The sequence below is a fragment of the Chinchilla lanigera genome, unplaced genomic scaffold (assembly GCF_000276665.1).
Source record: "Chinchilla lanigera isolate Chin_1 unplaced genomic scaffold, ChiLan1.0 scaffold00008, whole genome shotgun sequence".
In the NCBI taxonomy this organism is placed as follows: Eukaryota; Metazoa; Chordata; class Mammalia; order Rodentia; family Chinchillidae; genus Chinchilla; species Chinchilla lanigera.
The window spans coordinates 29,588,628-29,608,409 of record NW_004955409.1 but is presented as its reverse complement, the minus strand read 5'-3'; the positions used below and the strand labels follow the sequence as shown (position 1 = coordinate 29,608,409).

Sequence of the window (19,782 nt, the reverse complement as noted above, 5' to 3'; positions counted from 1 at the left end):
AAAAAGAAAAAAAAAAAAAAAAAAGAAAAGAAAAAGAAGGGAATGTGATAACGTGTTCACACTTAGGAAAGAAAGACAAAAAGTATATGGAATTTCGTATACTATTCTCACAACTTTTTCCTAGGTTAGAATAAAAAGTTAAAAGGAAACGGAAGCTTCTGCCTTTGAATCCTAAGACAGAAATAACTGCACCACAAAGTCTTTCTGGTTTCATGGCCTTGACCTTTAAAAGTATTAGACAGATACAGCACATCTCAAATATATCTTGCTTTGAAAGAAAAATTTATTGAAGTGTGTCTATGTACACTTAAGAGTCAAATCTTGGGTGAATCTTCACAGAGTTAAAAACTCAACATTTTTACTACTTTTCTCTTTCTCTTTAAAAAAGAAAAAAAGATTAGATTACATCTGTTCATTCCATATGGTAAAGTTAAGCAAGTAGTATTTTTCTCTCTAAGAAGCTAGGGGTAAAAATAAAAAACTGAACAAGTGCTGTGATCCAGTAGGTATGATTTATTCACATTCTGGAATAAAGGGGGGAAAAGCCTACAGTTTATAAATTATTCTAATTTATACAAAGCTGCATTTGAGAAAATACCAGAATTTTAACCAGTACAGTCTGGATAATGAAAACAAGAAAATTCGTGAACTATCTTTACATGTAAAAGTGTATCCTTGCGTTAATATCATAATCTACCTGAATTAAGACTGTTAGAGATTTGATTCATTAAAGTATTTTTTCATAGTAATGACCCCTTACATGTGGTTTTATTTCATGAGCAGTCACCCACACACTACAGTCCAAAAATATTAAATGAAAACATCCAGAAATAATTCATAAATTTTAAACTTCATACCATTCGTAGTAGTGTGATGAAATCTCATACCATCTAGTTCTGTCCTGCCCATGTGGTACCTCTGCCCAGCATATCCATGTTGTATGTGCTCAGTAGCGTTCTTGCTTATAAGATCACATGTCACAGTATCCCAGTGCTTATGTTCAAGTAACTCTTATTTTACTAATTAATAATGGCCCTAAAGCAAAAGAGTAGTGATGCGGGCAATTTGGATATATTAAAGAGAAGCTGAAGACCATCTTATTTAAGTAAAAGTTTAAAGTTCTAACTAAAAATAGGATGCTGAAACATATAATAAATTCCTTCTCATCTATTACTGTGCCTAATTTAATACATTAAACTCTATACAAGAATACACACACACACACACACAAAGATATAGTATGTGGGATTTGGGCTATTTGAGGCTTCAAGCATTCACTGGCAGTGCTGGAACAAATCCTGTGCAGATAAAAGGGCAACAGTGAATTTTTTAAGCTTTACTCTGCCTGCTAAGGAGTCAGAGTTAACGTTCATACTGAATTATATATTCAAGAGCAAAAAAAAAAAAAAAAAAATTAAGCCAGGTGTGGTGGCACATGCATGTAATCCCAGCACTGAGGCAGCTAAGGTAGTTCAAATTCAATGAAAGCCTGGGCTATACAGTGAGACCCTGTCTCAAAAACCAAAGGAAGACAGTGAGATCCCGTATCAAAAATAAAACCCCAAAAATTAAAAACGACAACTCCAAAGGAAAAAAAAAAGCAAAAAATTTTGAGCACTCTGCTAGAAACTTCATCTTTATGTCTACATGGGGAACAAATGTTAAAAACTGATGTTACCTTTGAAGATACCAAAGTACAGTACAGCAACTATTGATAATCTCCTACCACTTTTGTCTGTAACTCACTATTATTTGTCTATTTGTTTTCCTGAGAAACTATCTTGTAGATAACATTATGTAAAACAACCATTGATAATTTCCTACCACTTTGTCTGTAATTTGATATAAGCCCCCCCATTACTATGTTATCCTTCTTTTACTCTTTAAAGTAAAAAAAGACTTTAAAAAAAAACTGATGTTACAAAGATACTTAAAATTTTAAACAAGCTAAATGTTTATCTAATGGAGGCTGAGTTGAACCCACAAAATGAAATATTATGCAATTTAAAATTTTAAACAAGCTAAATGTTTATCTAATGGAGGCTGAGTTGAACCCACAAAATGAAATATTATATAATCATCAAAATCTTAAGTGACTATGAAACATCAAAAATAGAGTTAAAAAACAATATAATGATACTGTTGTTGAAAAATAAAAAGTTTATGTACAGTCATAAGCCCCCATGCCCCTGGGACTGAGGATTGATCACAGGGCCTACACACTGCGATCAATATATCCCAGCCCTCCCTTGCTTTTTCAAGAAAAGGTCTCAGTAAATTGCTAAATTACCCAGGCTGAGCTCAACCTGTAATCCTCCTGCCTCAGCCTCCCAGTGCCGGGAGCGCAGGCATGTGCCACAGTATTATATGTATTTATGAGTTATTCTCAGGACTGTAGTGATTTTTACCTTTTTCTTTATATTTATATATATATATATTTTGTCTAAATAATAAGCATTTATTATTTTTTAAAGTTTTTATTATGTTTTTGATACATAAGGAATATACTCATCACTGGGTACTGGTACATATACATATGAATCTTGTTCCTTTTTACTTATCATTCCCTTCCCCTTCCTTCCGCCGTCCCACAAAGTTAGTTCATTAACAAATAGATATAAAAATCAAAATTAAAGGAGTGTGGGATCAATAATACAACATACATCTACACAATATTGAGACATGAGAGGACAGAGTCCCTAGATCCTGATTTAATCAAAACTCCTTGTACTTAACTCACACATTAGGTTTTCCAATACTGAACAATAGGGTAGCTTAATTAAACTCAAAAAGTTGAAAACATATAGAGGAATATCTGTTGGCATAAAGCGATATTTTCTATGCACTGTTAACTATATAAATTATAAATTTAATAAGCTCCTATTAAAAAACACAAATAAGCTAGACATGTCAGTGCATATCTGTAATCCCAGTACTCTAGAGGCTGAGGTAGGAGGATCGCTCTGAGTTTGAGGCCAGCCTGGGCTACATAGTGAGTTCAAGACAAGCATGAACTACACAGCAAGACCCTGCCTCCAAGAAAAAAAGGAAAAAGAAAAAGGAACCACAAAAATAAATTTAAATTTGTTATGAGGACTAAAAAATTTGAGATTCATTTGTTTTTAGCATTTCTCAAGTGGAACTGTTCAAAAAACAATTTTTACGAATAATTTAAAACCTATACATACAAAAGACCATTGTTGACCTGTATTTTATTTCCGAACCTCAAAAAAACTGTAGATTTAATGACAGACTATCAGAAAAAAATAAACAGGACAGTTCTTAGAAGCAATATTACCTAATTATTTCCTAAAGAAACTTTCTACAGATTAATGAAATCAGCAGACTATCATATATGATAACATGAAGAATAAATAATCCAGTATTTAAAAAATTATTTTCTTAAAGAGGAAAAAATTTAAATCCTAAAATGCTGTTATTTTACTATACGAAAAGTCACGCAATAATACTTTCATACTTAACATGCACACATTATGAGTAAGTCATGTTAAAACTGAATACAGCTCCAGCCTAGCACTAAATGCTTTTAAATAAAATCAGCAATTCACAATATAGTCTGAAACTTTACAGAACAGTTTATCCTTTTATTCACATGCAATAATACAAACTAGCATAAAGTTATCCAAGAAACTTGGTTAATATCCTCCTGGTAAAATCCTCTAAACTCTGCTTCTTAGCCTTCAAATAAATAAAATCACCCCAAAAACATTTTATGGAAGGAAACTCAGATTTTTTTCCATTACACTTGCCACTTAGTAAACTAATGTATTTGTCACCACAGAAACAAATATGAAAGAATATTTCTATGTTTTTTGCCCTTGTCATGCACTATTTTCTCCTTGAAACAATATGCAAGGTTAGTAGAAATCAGCCAGTTCAAAACAAAGTTTCCCCAAAATAAGCTTCAAAGCTGTCCAGTTAACATCATAGAAGGCATTTTTCATGTGGGTGTTAAGTCTGAGTCATAAAATGAAAATCAATCACTTACTTGAAGGAAGTGACTACAGCTGCATATACACTTTTACAGTAAAGTCATCAAAATATAGCACAGTAAAAGAAACAAAAACAAAATATAACACAGTGAAAAATATGGTCTGGCCCCAAAAGACATCTAGTTCTTGACCAAATAAACCCTACTATTACCAATATCATCTCCTGTGGACTTCCCCTACTACAGTAACCAAGAAAATACTACTCAACAGAAAGTTCTACAGCTGTTAACTGTGGTGGGATTATGACCAGAAGGCACAACCTATCACAGACCCTTTCCAGTCCATCACGTTGAAGGGTTTCCAAACTAAGAACTGTAACGTGCATCCGAGCTGAGAATAGCGCCAAAGAAAATCTCATGTACCAAAAAATAAGGAAATCTATACTATGTTCCCATTTGAAAAAATTTCTATTACTTTAATTCTAAGGCCAATATTCCTTACAATTTGGTAAAATTTTTTTAAAAACTCAAAATCTTCTCATTATCCCTTATCCACATGTTTAAAATAAATGCCTCCTAATTGATGAATAACACATTCTAAATACCCAAGTAAGTTTCAATTATACAACAGACAAAGTTTAAAGTTAGTTGCCCCCTTTATGAAACAAAAAATAAAATTACATGAAAAAACAGAATTGACTTTTTTCTCAATATTGTTACACAAAAATTATAATAGTCAGAATCTGCACTTACTCTTCACCCCTTTCTTCCCCTTTCGTTCCTTCTTGTACTGTTCCTTCAGTTTACTTATTAGTCCCTGGTCTACATCCCAAACCTCAGCAGTTGAGGAGAGGTCATCTTTATCTACATGCAGCATATTATTGAAAGAAAAAAAATCAGCAGTTGGCAATGCAAGCTGTTGGCAGTAAACTATTACAGTTTCACATAATCATAATAAAAAGGTTTCAATAGCATATACTCAGAAGTACTTTAAAGGTGCAGTCTCAGTTTTGGTGATCACAACTCAAACTAAATATGACTGTAAGTTTCTAAACATTTAATACCAATGACAGTTAAATGGTGCTTCATATTTTATGTACCACAATTTGAAAGTTACTCTTTCAATGAACTGACATTAGAAATCTAATGTCATAAAAATAGATCACTGCATCTTTATAAAAATGTTAATAAAAATTATTCAGCCAGCATCATAAAAGCAAACAAATGAATTACATGCGAACTACTCATAAAAGTGCAAGCTGGAAAAGTCAGTGCCATTTCATTGATGAAAATATTCATGCACCATTTGTCACACTGATTCTGCATGCATAGGAAACTGTACTAATGAAGAGGCATTCTAGTCCAATGTAATATGTAGTTTCAAAATACAATGTCTCAATTAATTCATACAAAGCATTCAGAGAATCCCACATCTGTGCCACACACCCAAATAGTTCAATATCTCATTACCTTCTTCCATTGGTCTACAACTAAGATTAGCAAAAAACAAAAAGGAAACTCAAAATCCTCTGAAGAAGTTTTACAGTTGATTTTTCAGGGTAAGATAAGCAGTGACAAGCATGGAGAAGTGAAAACATGTATTGCTATACATCTGCTAAAGATGATACCTCAGGTATTTTAGCTGAATAATAACTGATTTAAGTAAATACTTGTGCCTGAAAATATTTTATTTACAGAAAAATAGAAAACAGCATTTAAGAAAGGCAGTATAAAAATGTATTTCATAATTATTTTAAGTATTGCAGGTTTTTCTTCAGTTTTAAAGTTGCTTTGTTATAGGGAAGTTTAACAATGTTACAAAGTAATAACTAGAATTTTTTTATAACCTTAGCTTATATTTAATAAAATTATATCAAAACACCTACACTAAGTCATTCAATTAGACTGACCAGTGGGATTTTAGTGGAAACATACTTGTTAAAACTTTTAACAGCTCATTATATTCTGGCTTACCTCACGAGGCCTCTCTACCTTAGTCTTTGAAGTGGACATAAAAAAGTCTTTCCCCTCACAGGCTTCTGTATGTAGCAAACAATAAATTTTCCTATTTGAACAGTACACAGAAATTTAAGGGTTTACTGTACCTTGAGTGTTTCCTACTAAACTGCGGCGACTTTCTCTCCTATAACTACAGCTCTGATCATAGATGGACAGTATGTGAAACGCTAAAGCCAACACTTTCAGTTACTCTGCTAACCTGAATTACTAGTGGCTAGATTACTCATGACTTAATTTACATGTAAGGTTTGTCAAATCTGGAAGATACAACAGTGTTTGTAATAAAGCTATAATACTGACTTAAACAGAAAATTAGCTTTTCATGTACACCAATCATCGTTTCCTAAAAACTATGTTACATCAGGAACCTTGGTCAATTTATTGAATATGCCAAGAAAAATGTGATGGAAGAAATCTGCATTCTTTTTTATGAAGCTAACAGTTCTTATGGTCAACTAAAGACAAACTAACACATTGCATGTAAATGTTTTTCTATCTCAGACCAAAAAACCAGTTAACTAGTATAAACTTTATATAGGAGGTAAGGACAGAAACATTTAACTATGGTAGCCAAATAGTTTTTAAAAAGACTTTTATAGGAAACAAAATTGCGAACAGCTCTAAGGCAGCAAAAGAGAGTGGAGTGAAAAAGCAAAGGGAATGAAAAAAGGAGAAGCTTGAGGAAAAACAAATATTACTTGCAAGATAACCTCAATTCTAGAAAACTAAGAAACTTAGGCAGTGCAGAGAACACACTGGTGAGTACATGTGTGCACAAACAACATCCTGAAACTTGCCTGGTAGGTAACAGCTGATCTGACATTGCTTATAAGAAACAGACAAGAGCAAAAGGGAAGAGCCAGCATAATCTTCTACATATTAATCCTGTTTTTAAAAAATCGGGGTGGGGGGGGGAATACCAAGAAATGAGGGTAAATCAATTATGGGAGCATTTCTCGTCTAACAGAAAACAAAAACATGCACCAAAGAGTTGACTCCTAACAACTCAAAACCACAAGAACACGAAATTCTCTTAGAGGAACTCTGATTACCAAAGCAGAAGAATTATACACATCTACTAACTTGTAACATAGACATGTAACTAACTTCACTTCATGCAAATATTCAACACTTTATCCACTGTACTTAATTACAAACATTCAGGTACAAACATTCAGGTATTTTTTACTCCTATGAGTTTCCAGAGATCATTGTTTCACAGGACAGGAGAAAAATAAACAACTTTAAAACACCTAGTCTCCAGGAGAAAACAAAACCACAGATGCCAACTAATTATTTTTATTATGCGAAGAACAAAAAATTAGTAACATTAAACTCAGATCACCCAAAATAGACAACATAGAAAAAGTGGATAAAAAAACTTCCCAAAAGAGCAGTGGTTTCCTAAGATAAAAAGGGTTCAAAATCAAAACTATATGGATTGCTTATTATACAAAACAAAAAGTAACAGATTACCTTACATACTGAGGTGTGCTTCATTAAAACAAAGCTTTCTTTCTTTAGAATCTGTGTTCTTTAGCCAATAATTTGAATTTAAAAACTACTTTTGTTTATATTGAATTTTTAAACAATTAATATAAAAGGAGTATTTGTACTTCTACCTCTTTTGTTTCGCAAAAACTGAATATAAAGAACAGGCTGGGGGGCTGGGGATTTAGCTCAGCGGCAAAAGCGCCTGCCTGGCAAGCGCAAGGTCGTGAGTTCGGTTCCCGGTACCAGAGAAAAACCAAAAAACAAACAAACAAAAAAAGAACAGGCTGGGAATTTAGCTCAGTGGTACAGCACCTGCCTGGGAAAAGTGAGATCCTGAGTTCGATTCCCAGTACAAAAAAAAAACACTACTTGAGTAGAAATGATGGAACTTTTGGAAACACTGCTAGATCCTGACAGTTTTACTCTTACAGAAAAAAAATGACTTGAACCATTTCACAGTGAAGTGTCCTTTTCTTTACCATGAAGAACTTAAGATGCCTTAAATGCTTTAGTCTTGTCTGGAAGTTAAGAGGCTATGTTGATTCTATTTAGATAAGGAGTATAGGTCACTCAAACACTGATAGTAAAAGTAAATAAAGCACTGATAGTTGTCATTCACTAAGTCTTCTCTTAAAACTCTTAAGAGCTAAAAGTCTTTGGAGAGAATGACCAATTAGTTCTATGTAACTGGATACTTTATTTTTAAAGAAATAATGCAAATTTGATACAAATTAAGTTTTTCAAATTTTTGTTCATCCTTTCAACTAAGATTTAGATTGTACCAATTTTAGGTTCAAAAAATAGGAAAGGATGTGTGCCAAGATTTAGTCAAACAGATGCTTACTCTGAATCTTTTATTAATAAATTATATGTATTTATATACTTATAGAAGTATTAACCATGGTTCTCTCTTCAAATTTGCATTATAAGTGATTTTTAATGTTCTTCCTCACATTTATCTGTGGGTTCTAAATCTTCTAAAATACACTTGTATTATAAAATAATATTTACATAATTTATATATTTTAAAACTTAGAATACTGAGGAAAAAATAAATACTTTTGAAATTAGTGGACAAGTATTTCCAACACTGAATGGGTTACATACAGAAACAAACAAACATAGAAAACCACTTTAGATCTTTTACTGTTTTTGCTAAGCAAGAGTAAACTTCTGAAACACAGTCATTTGAAGCCAGGCATGGCAGCGTCATTACACCTGTAATCCCACACTCATGAAAGGGAGGCGAGCCAGCGAGAACTTGCCTCAAAAAATCCACTAAGTAAATAAAGGCAATTTCAAATAATAACTAAAAAAATGTACAAAGTATGGAAAGCAACCATGGTGCTAATATTCTGAATTAAAAGGCTTCATCTGTTTCCATTTAGGAGAAGAGAGAAATAAAGATCTGAAAGCGATGTTCTGAAATTATAATTAACAAGAGATCTGGTAACAAAAAAACTTTTTAAGTTATTACTTCATCTTCATATCAAGATAGTCAATAAATATTGTTTGTCTTTCCTGCTATTAGTAATAGTTTCAACACACGAGGTTTTTTAATCCAAGTGTTTCCTATCACCAAAATAATTAAAAATAATTCTAAGGATCATTCCTCTCATTAGTAATTAAAAAAATTTTTTTTGAACATATTTAACAGAATATATTGGACACCAGCTATTATCTTAAAATATATTTCACACTTTTCTTTTATTCACTAATGGAGTTTATTTAACCTGTCCTGGTAAAACTTTCTCTCTCTTGGTAATGGTTAGATTATTACCAATGTGATTCACTTCCAAACCTTCCTAGGTCCTAATACTTGCACACTGAATATTATATTTATACAATAAAAGTATCTTCACTAAATCCTGCTCAATATAGAACTGTAATTCTGCTCAACACAGAGCTAAAACTCAGGGATAGGAATTTTATTCGTACCTAAAAATAAGCCCGATAACACTCTATGGGCATACTGAAAATTAAGTCCTCTTGTAACTTACATTACCAAATTAAATAATGGAACGTTTAAGAATGAGTAACATTTAGTCTTAAAACTCTGCTAAAGAGAAAGGAATAATTTCAAAATCAACTAACTATTCCAATTTTAAATCAAGATAAAGTTAAAAAATCAGAAGCCACATATGAAATACTTCAGTCATCAAATCTAAAGGGTATGAAATACCCTGAAATTATCTAATACCACTTGTCCTTGTCCTCAGCTTACCTTCCAGCTGTACATTCAGATATGCACATTACACATACAGTATTTAGTAATCTGTCTTTAAACAGATTTCATCCCACCCCGTATTTCTTTATCACCTTACCCCATTCTGTGCCATCCCCTGAACTTCGCGCTTCACCAGCTCCTTCACCATCTTCAGCGGTCACTAAAAAATCAAATTCCTTCAGTGCTTCCTCAGTATCTGGATCATCAGTTAGGTCGGCAGCTAAACCTTCATTACCTATCTGTAAAAAGAACACGAATTACTTTTATCCTAAATTTGAGATTTTCCATGTAATTCATAGATTTCAAACTATAGTGGTAAGTCGGTTCACGAACTTAGTTCTTTCCACAGTTGTGGCCACAGAATTTGTTCCACGAATCTGGCTGCATAGTTGGAATGAACCCTGCAGCCAAAATCATGCAAAGAATTAAGTTTGTGAGCCCCTCCTATCACTGTATACTCTAACTGGTTCAACAGAGCTGTGACACCATTATATCTGTAAGTTGTGATCAAAGTGATGTGGTACTAAAAATGATTACAGTTAACTCATTAAGAGTTATTCTTTAACAACAGTAGATTCACAGCTGCTCCCTCTTAAAGAACTATTCATTCACTTATATTGAAAGGTTATCTTCAACTGACTTTTCTCACTGAGCACTGCATACTTGGTCCATCACTCATAGTGATATAGCATAGCAACTAATGTTAAGTTCATAAGTGTGAGATAACAGTATTTTATCTCCAAGAATAAAAAATGTAGGAAAGAATCAAATTGTCTATGTAACACAGTACATTACATTTATGGAATATGGGAGAAATACTGAAAACTGTTTCTGCAGACTGGAAGCTTCAGGAATGTTGTTTCTTCCAACTACTGTAAAAGTTTCAAGGATCATAACTAAATTTACTCTTTAAAACAAAAAAAATACTAAATACTACCCTATTCACAAATCAATACTATACTTTCCTCCTGCAGAACCTCAATCACCTCTGAAACAAGTAAACTTACTAGGTCAAGCAGAAGTGTATTTCAGGTAATCTTTACCGAACATTGTGACTGTTGACACCTATCTACCATCCACCCAGGTAGAGTACCCTCATTGTAGCTTCACTTAATTTATCACCTGTGTATTGTGTGTTCCTTGTGACAGGAGTGGAAAGGGTGTGATTTTTTTAAGGTTTCAAAATCACCTGAATAGTCCTCTGAAAACTGACCCTTTCTTGTTTTTAGTGAATAACAGAGCAGATGTTTTCTACTATATGTGCATAACACAGTAAGAGCTGACAATATGAAATTTCCAAGTGATACAATAAAAATTATCAATCATTCCCAAAGAAACTTCAGACATCTCAAAAATTACTATTCAAATACAAGAGTTTACAGCTAATAAAAACATAAAATGTATTCCATACTTTGTGTTTATTCATCCGATGCTTGTCTTTTCCTTCTGGGATGCCTTCAATCATGTCATTTTCCTCTTCTTCATCACTGTCATCAGCATTTTCTAAGAAATTGAATGTCTCAAGAACATCACCAGAGGGCCTGCAAGAAGGGGAAAAGATGAATCCAACTGCAGAATTGGAGTTCTAATAAAACTGTTTTCTACTTTAACCCCTCCTCCTTGGTGAGTGTGTGGGACTAAGGATTAAACCCATGACCTCACAATCCTAGGCAAGGGATGTTCCACTGAGCTACACTCTCAACCATGTTTCCTATTTCTTTAAAACTAAGTGAATGCAGCTACAGAGATACAGAAATGATTTAAAAGACAGTTTATGTTCTACAATTAAAAGTGATTATTCCTTTATCTACTTAGTTTATTGTTCAAAACATTTTAGGTAATCACCTTAACAAAACAAAATCTGGTACCATCAAATACTCAAACATGCTATCATTCCTCAAAGTCAAGCAACTCAAACTTGGCATAGTTTTGCAACTACAACCTCCTACTGCAAACGTTTGAGGACTAAAACATTAAACATCAAAGCTTATTAGGCTTCCAGATTTGAAGTGATACAACATACAAAACTTATGTAGAACAGCTCAGTCCAATTTACAGATTTTAAGAAAAAAAATCTTTAATCTGTTAAAATATTTTTCAGTGTTTCAGCACCACTCATTAAGAAGAAATAGTGATAATCTATTTTTACTTCCTATATCATTTTATTAAAACTAATCTGAGTTCATCTACATACAAAAAATGTTTTCAGCCAGACATGATACAGCATGCCTGTAACCCAGCACTCCGGCAGGCTGAGGCAAGAGAATTTCAAATTCAAGTCCTGCCTGAATAACCTATTGAGATCCTGTCTCAAAATAAAAGATTAAAAAAGGCACTAGCAATGTAGGTCAGTACAAAGGCCCTGAGTTATGTCTCCATGCTGTAGAGGGAGGGGTTAAATATCTAACAAGATAGCAATAGAACAGCAGAAATTCAGCTGGAAAAAAAGACAATGAAAAGCCTCTCTGCTCTACCACTAACTAGGTGATCAAATTTGGACTTGTTACTTAAACCTTTTTGCTTCAACTTCTTTACCTGTAAATTGTGGGTGTTGAACTAGATCATCTCAAAAATGCTTACTAACACTCAGAAGAAAAATAATCTAAATTCAGCTCCCTCCCCGCACTGGTTCCCTCCAGTAAGTCCCAATTAAGGACATAAAACAATTTTTTTTGGAGGGGTCTTTTTGAGACAGGGTCTCACTATGCAATTCAGGCTGGCCTTGAACTCACTTTGTAGCTCAGGCTGGCCTTGAACTCACAGCAATCTTCCTGCCTCAGCAATCTTCCTGCCCCAATACTCTTCCAGAGTATTGGGATTGCAGGTATGTGTCACCACAATTGGCCAAACAATTTTTAGTAACTATTTTAGTAGCATTTTAACATGACACAAAGTTTTAAGAGATCACTATACTCCACACAATCCAACCCACTGTTTAAAGGAAGTGATACACAGAGTAAATTCAGAAAGAGCTTGTACAAATACTAGTAAAAACACAAGCCAACCACAATAACAAAATGTACTTCTCAGAATGACGTTTGTATTTTAATATTTGGGGATTAAAGAAAAGGCAAAAAAATGTATTTGAAAAATACGTGTATCAATGAGAGAAACAAAGAGTTACATCTAAGAATTTGGTTTTGAACTTTGACAAAGTACTGTTGCCCCTTGAATAGAATTTTTCTTTCTATAGTGTGAAATCACATTTCTAGGTTTTAAAAATTATAATCATAGCACTACATGTACATGACTTTAAAACTGAAATAGAGAACAACTCACAAAAGAAAAAAAATGATGAACCAGAATTTACCAAAATTATAAGCTTTTGCTCTTTGAAAGACACTTGAAAATGTAGAGAAGCCTATGGTTTGGGAGAAAGTATCTGTGAGTCATATCTGATGCAACACTTGTGTCCAAAATATATAAAGAATACTTAAACCTCAACAGTAACAAATGTTAACAACCTAGCCTATTACTCTTTTATGGGTCCTGGAAAAAGTCATAAGATTGGATCAGAGACAAGAATTCTCTTCTTGAGAGTACAAAAACCAGCAGGAACAACACTTTTTGCTTAGTTTACCGTGCCCCTCAAGTCTCATAACATCAGCAAGGAGATCAGATAAATGTTCTACATACAGTACGTCTGAATCACAGTTAAGAAACTCGGAGCTTCTGCAACTTGAATCTTTTGTAACAGACAGTAAACATGACTGCCCAGAACATTCTATCTTCCTGGGTTCTTAGATATACATCCTGAGATAATCCAGAAGAAAAGGGCAGCAATCACTGTTGCTGTTCACAAGATGCTCCAGCAACCTAAGATCCATGGAGAATGATTTCTGAAAACTGCATAAATAAATAAAACAAAATGGAAATGAGGTAGTGTTTTTAAAAAATTGTTTTTAACTGGCATGGCAAAATGGGACTTTAAAAATTAGCTATTTTGCTTTACAGACAAGCAGTTTCCACAAACTTCCTCGGGCCTAGGATGCCACCATCCCTACCTCTCCTCAGCTCAGATCAATGGACAGACTGTGCAGCTGCGGGCACCAGGAAGTCAAAGTCCAGTTTCATTTCTATAGGTGAGGGAGGGAGTGGTCTAGGTCTAGGCTCAGCAGGGATGAAACAACTTTGGCCACATCTATTATATTATCGTATTCTTTCCCCCATACTCTTCCTTGCTATCAAAAACCCTCGCGCACACCTCTACGTGGTGAGATGGTGATTTGGTTGGTGAAGCCCCTCCACCTACACAGAGCTAGCTTTGATTTCGTCAGAGGCAAGCAAACAAACCTGAGATGGACTAAGTGGCTGGTAACATTAAGAGAATGGCTAACATGACAAAATACAGTTTGGAGTGAAGTTGGCAACTTATGAAGCATAGAAAGAGATATGAAAAACTACAAGACTAGAGAATGAAATACAAAATCAGCCAGCAAAGAAAGGAAAGAACTGCTAGGCAACCTTTAATGCTCTACTGAGGTTACCTAAGAATAACCTGAGGGTCATCAGCCTTGTCTATAAAATGTTAAAATGTAAGTTCTACTATAAAAAATACTGGGTGGGGAGCACACAGTTCTAAAGAATTTTACATAATTTGTGATGAGTAACATCACTTCCTGACCCACTCTCCCTACCTTTTATTCCTCTACACTAGGAACAATCCATTTTTAGACTTAAATTTTTTTTGCTATTTCTATTTCTAAACAGTATCCTTAGACTGTTATTTCTTGAAGATTTAGTTCCCTTGCAGTCTCTACCCCATACCCTTATTTCTTACTCCAATAATAATACAATGAGACCAATTCATTTTTATCTAAATATTTTGTGGTTCTAACTATGTGCATGTTATATGTCCATTTAAGTCACATTAAACAATGATTGTAGCACTTCTCTCTTACATACGGTTTTCTTGAAATAACTACCTAGTGTGTTATTATTACTATTTTATTTGCTTGGTTTATCATGTTACTGATCCTCCAAATTTTGTACCAGTGTTGTGTATCTCCCTTCAAAATCCTCAAACACATTAGGGCTATATATTAATTGCATTTTTTTTCTTTCTTTGCTAGGAGACTTTTCTTTCAGTCCTTTTTCTCCCATTCCACTTTGGATACTCTGCAGGTGCACTGCACAACTGTTCTCTGAAAGTTCTTTGCCTCTCTTCTGTATCAGACCTCTTTTGAATTCTACACTTTCCTCTTTGGTTTACTCTCTCAGATTGCTAAGTCACATCCTCCAACAGCACCAAGTAGTAAATTTGAGATTCTTCCTACATTCACAAACAACACAATAATTTGCCTCAGTCTACAAAAGTAAATGGAAATCACTTTCCCTGAGAACCCTGAAGGTAAAATTATACTGTACTACTTTCTAGCTTTGAGTATTAATTTAATCTGGCTCCCAATCTTTTCAATGTGTTCTGATTTTTCCTATGTGAAATACTTTAAAATTTTATTTTAATTTTTAGTGCTCATAATGATAGCCTCTGTATTTATCCTCAAAATTACTTTTACATAGTACTTGAAGAGAATCTTTTCAATCTGGAAGTATACTTAGAAATACATTTTGGAAAGACATTCTAGAAAATTTGCTTGCATTACTGCTTTAATAGTCTTTTCAAGATCATTTCTTCATTCTTTCTGTCTCTGAAACTCCTAGTTGAACACTGACATGCCTTGACTAAGCTTTAAATTTTCCTATCTCACCCCCAGTCCTCTGGTATTTTTTTTGTCCTATTTTTCTCTTTATCAAGAGAATCCTTCCATATTATCTTTCAAGTTTTTCAAGGTTTTGGTTGTTGTTTTTTTTTTTAACTGGTGCTAGAAACCAAATCCAGGGCCTTGCACATGCTACCCACATGCTATACCACTGAGCTACATTCCTAACCCAAGGACATTATTTTTATTATTACCTGAATCTTTTTTATATGTAATTGTATGTTTAAAAATATGCATTTGATTTATTTTATAGATTTACTGTCTTCTCTTAATCCTTTCAAGACAGTAAAGTTTTCAAAGTCTTCTGCGAGTCCTTGTTTGGTTGATTTTTTAGGTTTCTAATTTTCACACTTAAATGTCTGTCCTTAAGTTTTCACATGGAAGAGTGAGGCACTGCCAAGCTAAATGAATTGTACTGTGTGCATGGACGTTATGGTCTGACTGCTTGCATCCCTCCAAAATTCTGATGTTGAAACCTGTCCCCAATGTAATGGTATCAGAGACAGGTCCTTTGGCAGGTGACTAGGAATGCATGAATGAAAGCCCTTGCGAAGGAGTCCAGGAACGCATCTCTGCCTTTCACTGTGTGAGGACAGAGACAAGTCAGCGATCTGCAATCTGAAAAAGGGCCATCACCAGAACCTAATCATGCTAGCAACAGCATCTTAAGGCTTACTGGCATCTAAAATAGTAGAAAACAATAGGAAACAATCTGTCTTCTATAAGCGACCCAGTCCATGGGATTTTGTTACAGCACCTCAAAAGGATGAAGAAAATGGATGAGTCTTTTCAAGCAGCTAGCTTCACTTTTGTAAGACAGGATACGGGCCCAGCCACTTCATCAGGACATCTCAAATGTCAGTTTATTAGGTCTTTCCAATTAACAAGATCAATTTCAGGGGCTGGGGATTTAGCTCAGCGGCACAGTGCCTGCCTGACAAGCACAAGGTCATGAGTTCGGTTCCCGGTACCGGAAAAAAACCAAAAAACAAAAAAAAAAGATCAATTTCAATATTATTCTGGTTTGTATCTAGATGCCCTCACAAAGCCTCATGTGATCACAGGTGGGGGCTTTCAGAGATAGCTGGATCCAGAGTGTGATGCTGGGATCAAGGTTGTGTGGTTACTAAATTAGCCCACTGATTCTGGGTGTGGATAATGGGAAGGCCCATGCTAGGTGTGAATGCTACCCATGAAAGGGCATGCAGCCTGGACAGAATGTAAGAGACAAGAAAGGGCTGCTATTGTCGCTGCTGCTGTTGCTGCTGCCTTCTGCCTGCTCTGCGATGCCATGCTACCCTGCCCTGGTGCCAGCTGATTATAGACTGAAACCTCTACAAATTGTGAGCCAAAATAACCTTTCCTCCTTTAACCTTATGTGTTAGGTATTTTGTTGCAGCAGTGAAAAAGTAACTAAGACAAATATCATGCTTGGAATAAATATAAATAGATAATAAATTCAGCTGCCAACACAGCTTAGAAATGGGACCTCAATGCTCAGTCATGTAACCTTACCGTTTTCATTCAGTACAATAACCCATCCTTCAGTCGTTTTATTTCTTAAAAAAAGAAAAAAGTCAAGCATCATTGGTTCAATTCTACCAGAAAATATACTTCCACACTTTGGTGTAGGAGAGATGTGTTCATCTGTACAGAATAGAAGAAGGGACTTGAGATTAAGCTTCTTAAGTAAACTTTAAATCAATTCTGTATTCATAACCTTATCTAAATCTGTGACTCCAGATTACCTGATAGCTCCAATTCCTTACCTTTTATGACAGGTGGAATATTAGGACTGGAACTGGCTTGTTCCATTTCTTCATCCTACTGCTCCCAAATGCACTTACATTTAAGTTTTCTTGGTACCACTAAATCAGCTGTCACTCTTCCATATTCTTCCCAGCTTCCAAAACTTGTTAAATTCTCCCTATCTTATGAACAGTATATTCTCTCAATTCTTTTGTATGTCCATTTTTTTTGGTCCTCATGTTATTGCACTTAAGCCCTTCAGTCATTTTGGCATAATTTCTGGAAGGCACACCAACAAAATATGCCTTGAACCTATCAGGTCTAAATGGCAATCTATTGCATAATTTTTTTTTTTCTATGCCAACTATTCACTGCTCTTTCTCATTCTAAAAAGGTAAAAAACAGAAAAAACACTATTATACCCACATAACAGGAAAATAAAATGATGCCAAGGGTTAAAGTTAGAAAATAAAATTTAAAAATCAAATTTTCTAGAGGCAAGCCACAAATCTGGCCCAGAGATTCCAAAGAGTAAAAAGGAAAAAGGGATCAATAACTGATGGTTAAAGGTAAATCAGATCGTTACTAAGCAGCAGTACAACTTCCCAGTTATAAGATCTCGGGGAATGCTCTCAATGAATCCTCATTAAGGAGACATTTTGCATTATGATGTACTGCAAACCTGAAACATCCTCTTCTCATAAATAAAAAAATACATCAGTGATAGCCACTTAGCAGAATCTTGTAAACACTACTCATGGGTGAGGTCACCCTCAACACAATTCTCCACAACAGCAAGGCTTTGCACAGCACTTGCTATGCGCCAGGTCTTGTCCTAAGTGTTTTACATTAAATCATCTCTTCACATCAACGTCATGATCCCCATTTCACAAATGAGGAAATGTAGGCAAAGTACTCTGCCCAAAGTAACAACTAGAATGTGTAAAGTCAGGATTCAAATCCAGTTTGCACAATTCATACTCTCACCTGTCAGGCATACTGATTTCTAATATTGTGAGTATAAAACTCATCATTGCTCTACTAAGGGACAATAAGTTTGTTTCTCATTTTTTTCTATCACAAATCGGGACGTCATAAATACTATTTTGCTGAAATCTCTATCCACATGTTGGATCATTTTCTTATTCCTAGGTGTTTTCAAATAACTCCAATAATGGATCAACCATAAAAAACCTAGATTTGTGAGGAATCAGAAAATCTAAGTACGCTCATTACAAAGGAAATGAGCTTTGAATAAAACAACTATTACCTAAATGTCCACTGATAGATGAACAGATAAAGAAATGTGATGTAGGCATACAATGGAATACTATTCAGCTGTGAAAAAGAAGGAAATCCTGTTATATGTGACAACAGGGATGAGCCTTCAGGACATGATGCTACCTAAAAGAAGCCAGTCACAGAAGAACAACTACGGCACAATTCCACTTAGATGAGGTATCTAAAGTAGTCAAACTCAGAAACAGAAAGTAGAATGGTTTGCCAAAGGGTAGAAGTAGGAGGTAAATGTGGAGATGGTGTTTAATGAGGATGGTTTTAGAGACATACTGTATAAACTGCACTTACAGTTAATACTGTACTGTACACACCTAAGAAGGTAAATCTCCTGTTATTTTTGCCATAAACAAAAATCTCTCAAACTCTTAAATCTTGCAAAAAATCAAGAAGCTTTATAAGGAGAAGATAGTTTATCATAGATATGCAATTAAGATTTCAAATTCAGGTGTGCCAAAACAAACTGTACCAAATATTTATTTTTTTATCTATGTATCTATTTGTCTTTTCAAGACAGGGTCTCACTATGCAGTTCAGGCTGGCCTTGAGCTCACTGTGTAGCCCAGGCTGGTCCCAAACTCACAATGATCCTCCTGCCTCAGCCTCCCAATTGCTGGGATTACAGGCATGTGCCACCACAGCTGGCTGCACTAAATATTTATAAATCTTATGAACCTAATCTGGTCAGCTGACCAGCTTGGCTGAAAAATGCATATTAAATTTTTCTCTTCTGCTATACAAAATGCTCTGTATTTCCTGAAATCAGAGGTTTTTTTTAAAAAAAAGGCTCTATATGATGTCATAGTTATTGTATTAATGAACATAATTCTCAGAAATAAAAAATCTTAAAGGTTTATATTAACTGCCAATTGTATAGAACATGTTTGAGACAACTGCATAATATCATAAAATACATCCAGTATCTGATACATTTGAGTATTCTAAAAATACATTAAACCATATTCTTTCAATGTGTGAAATAATGTTTATAAACTGTATATATTATTTTCTAAACTGTAAATCATTACTCATTTGGTACCTTCTACTCTTTTGTTTTCTTTCTCCTTCTGACTATTGTTACTCAGGGTGACAGCTCATGGTAAAAAATGAGAACAGTTTTACCTGCTTGACTCCTTACATTTATTAAGTTTGTATCAATAAAAAGTATAGCTGGTAGATAAACAATCACAACTGTGGTGAGGAGAAAGCAGAACTTTTATACTACTGCTCATGAGAATGTAAAATAGTATGGCCTCTTTGCAAAAAAGTTTCACAGTTCCTCAAATTTACTCAGTATTCCCAAATGTAACCCACATGCCCTACAA

General features: G+C 34.4%; 1 protein-coding gene across 4 annotated transcripts in view; it reads right to left on the bottom strand.

Annotated features, from left to right (window-relative positions):
• Strn3 (striatin, calmodulin binding protein 3) overlaps positions 1-19,782 on the bottom strand; it is a 107,168-nt gene that overhangs the window by 28,265 nt on the left and 59,121 nt on the right. For 2 of the 4 annotated variants that reach the window (XM_005376966.2, XM_013510383.1), the window contains exons 6-8: positions 11,104-11,233; positions 9,790-9,931; positions 4,706-4,816 (exon numbers count right to left, since the gene is read on the bottom strand). In XM_005376966.2, coding sequence (XP_005377023.1) covers positions 4,706-4,816; positions 9,790-9,931; positions 11,104-11,233 — 383 coding nt within the window. The remainder of the gene's footprint in view (positions 1-4,705; positions 4,817-9,789; positions 9,932-11,103; positions 11,234-19,782) is intronic. The other 2 variants (XM_005376968.2, XM_005376969.2) reach the window with 1 other exon arrangement.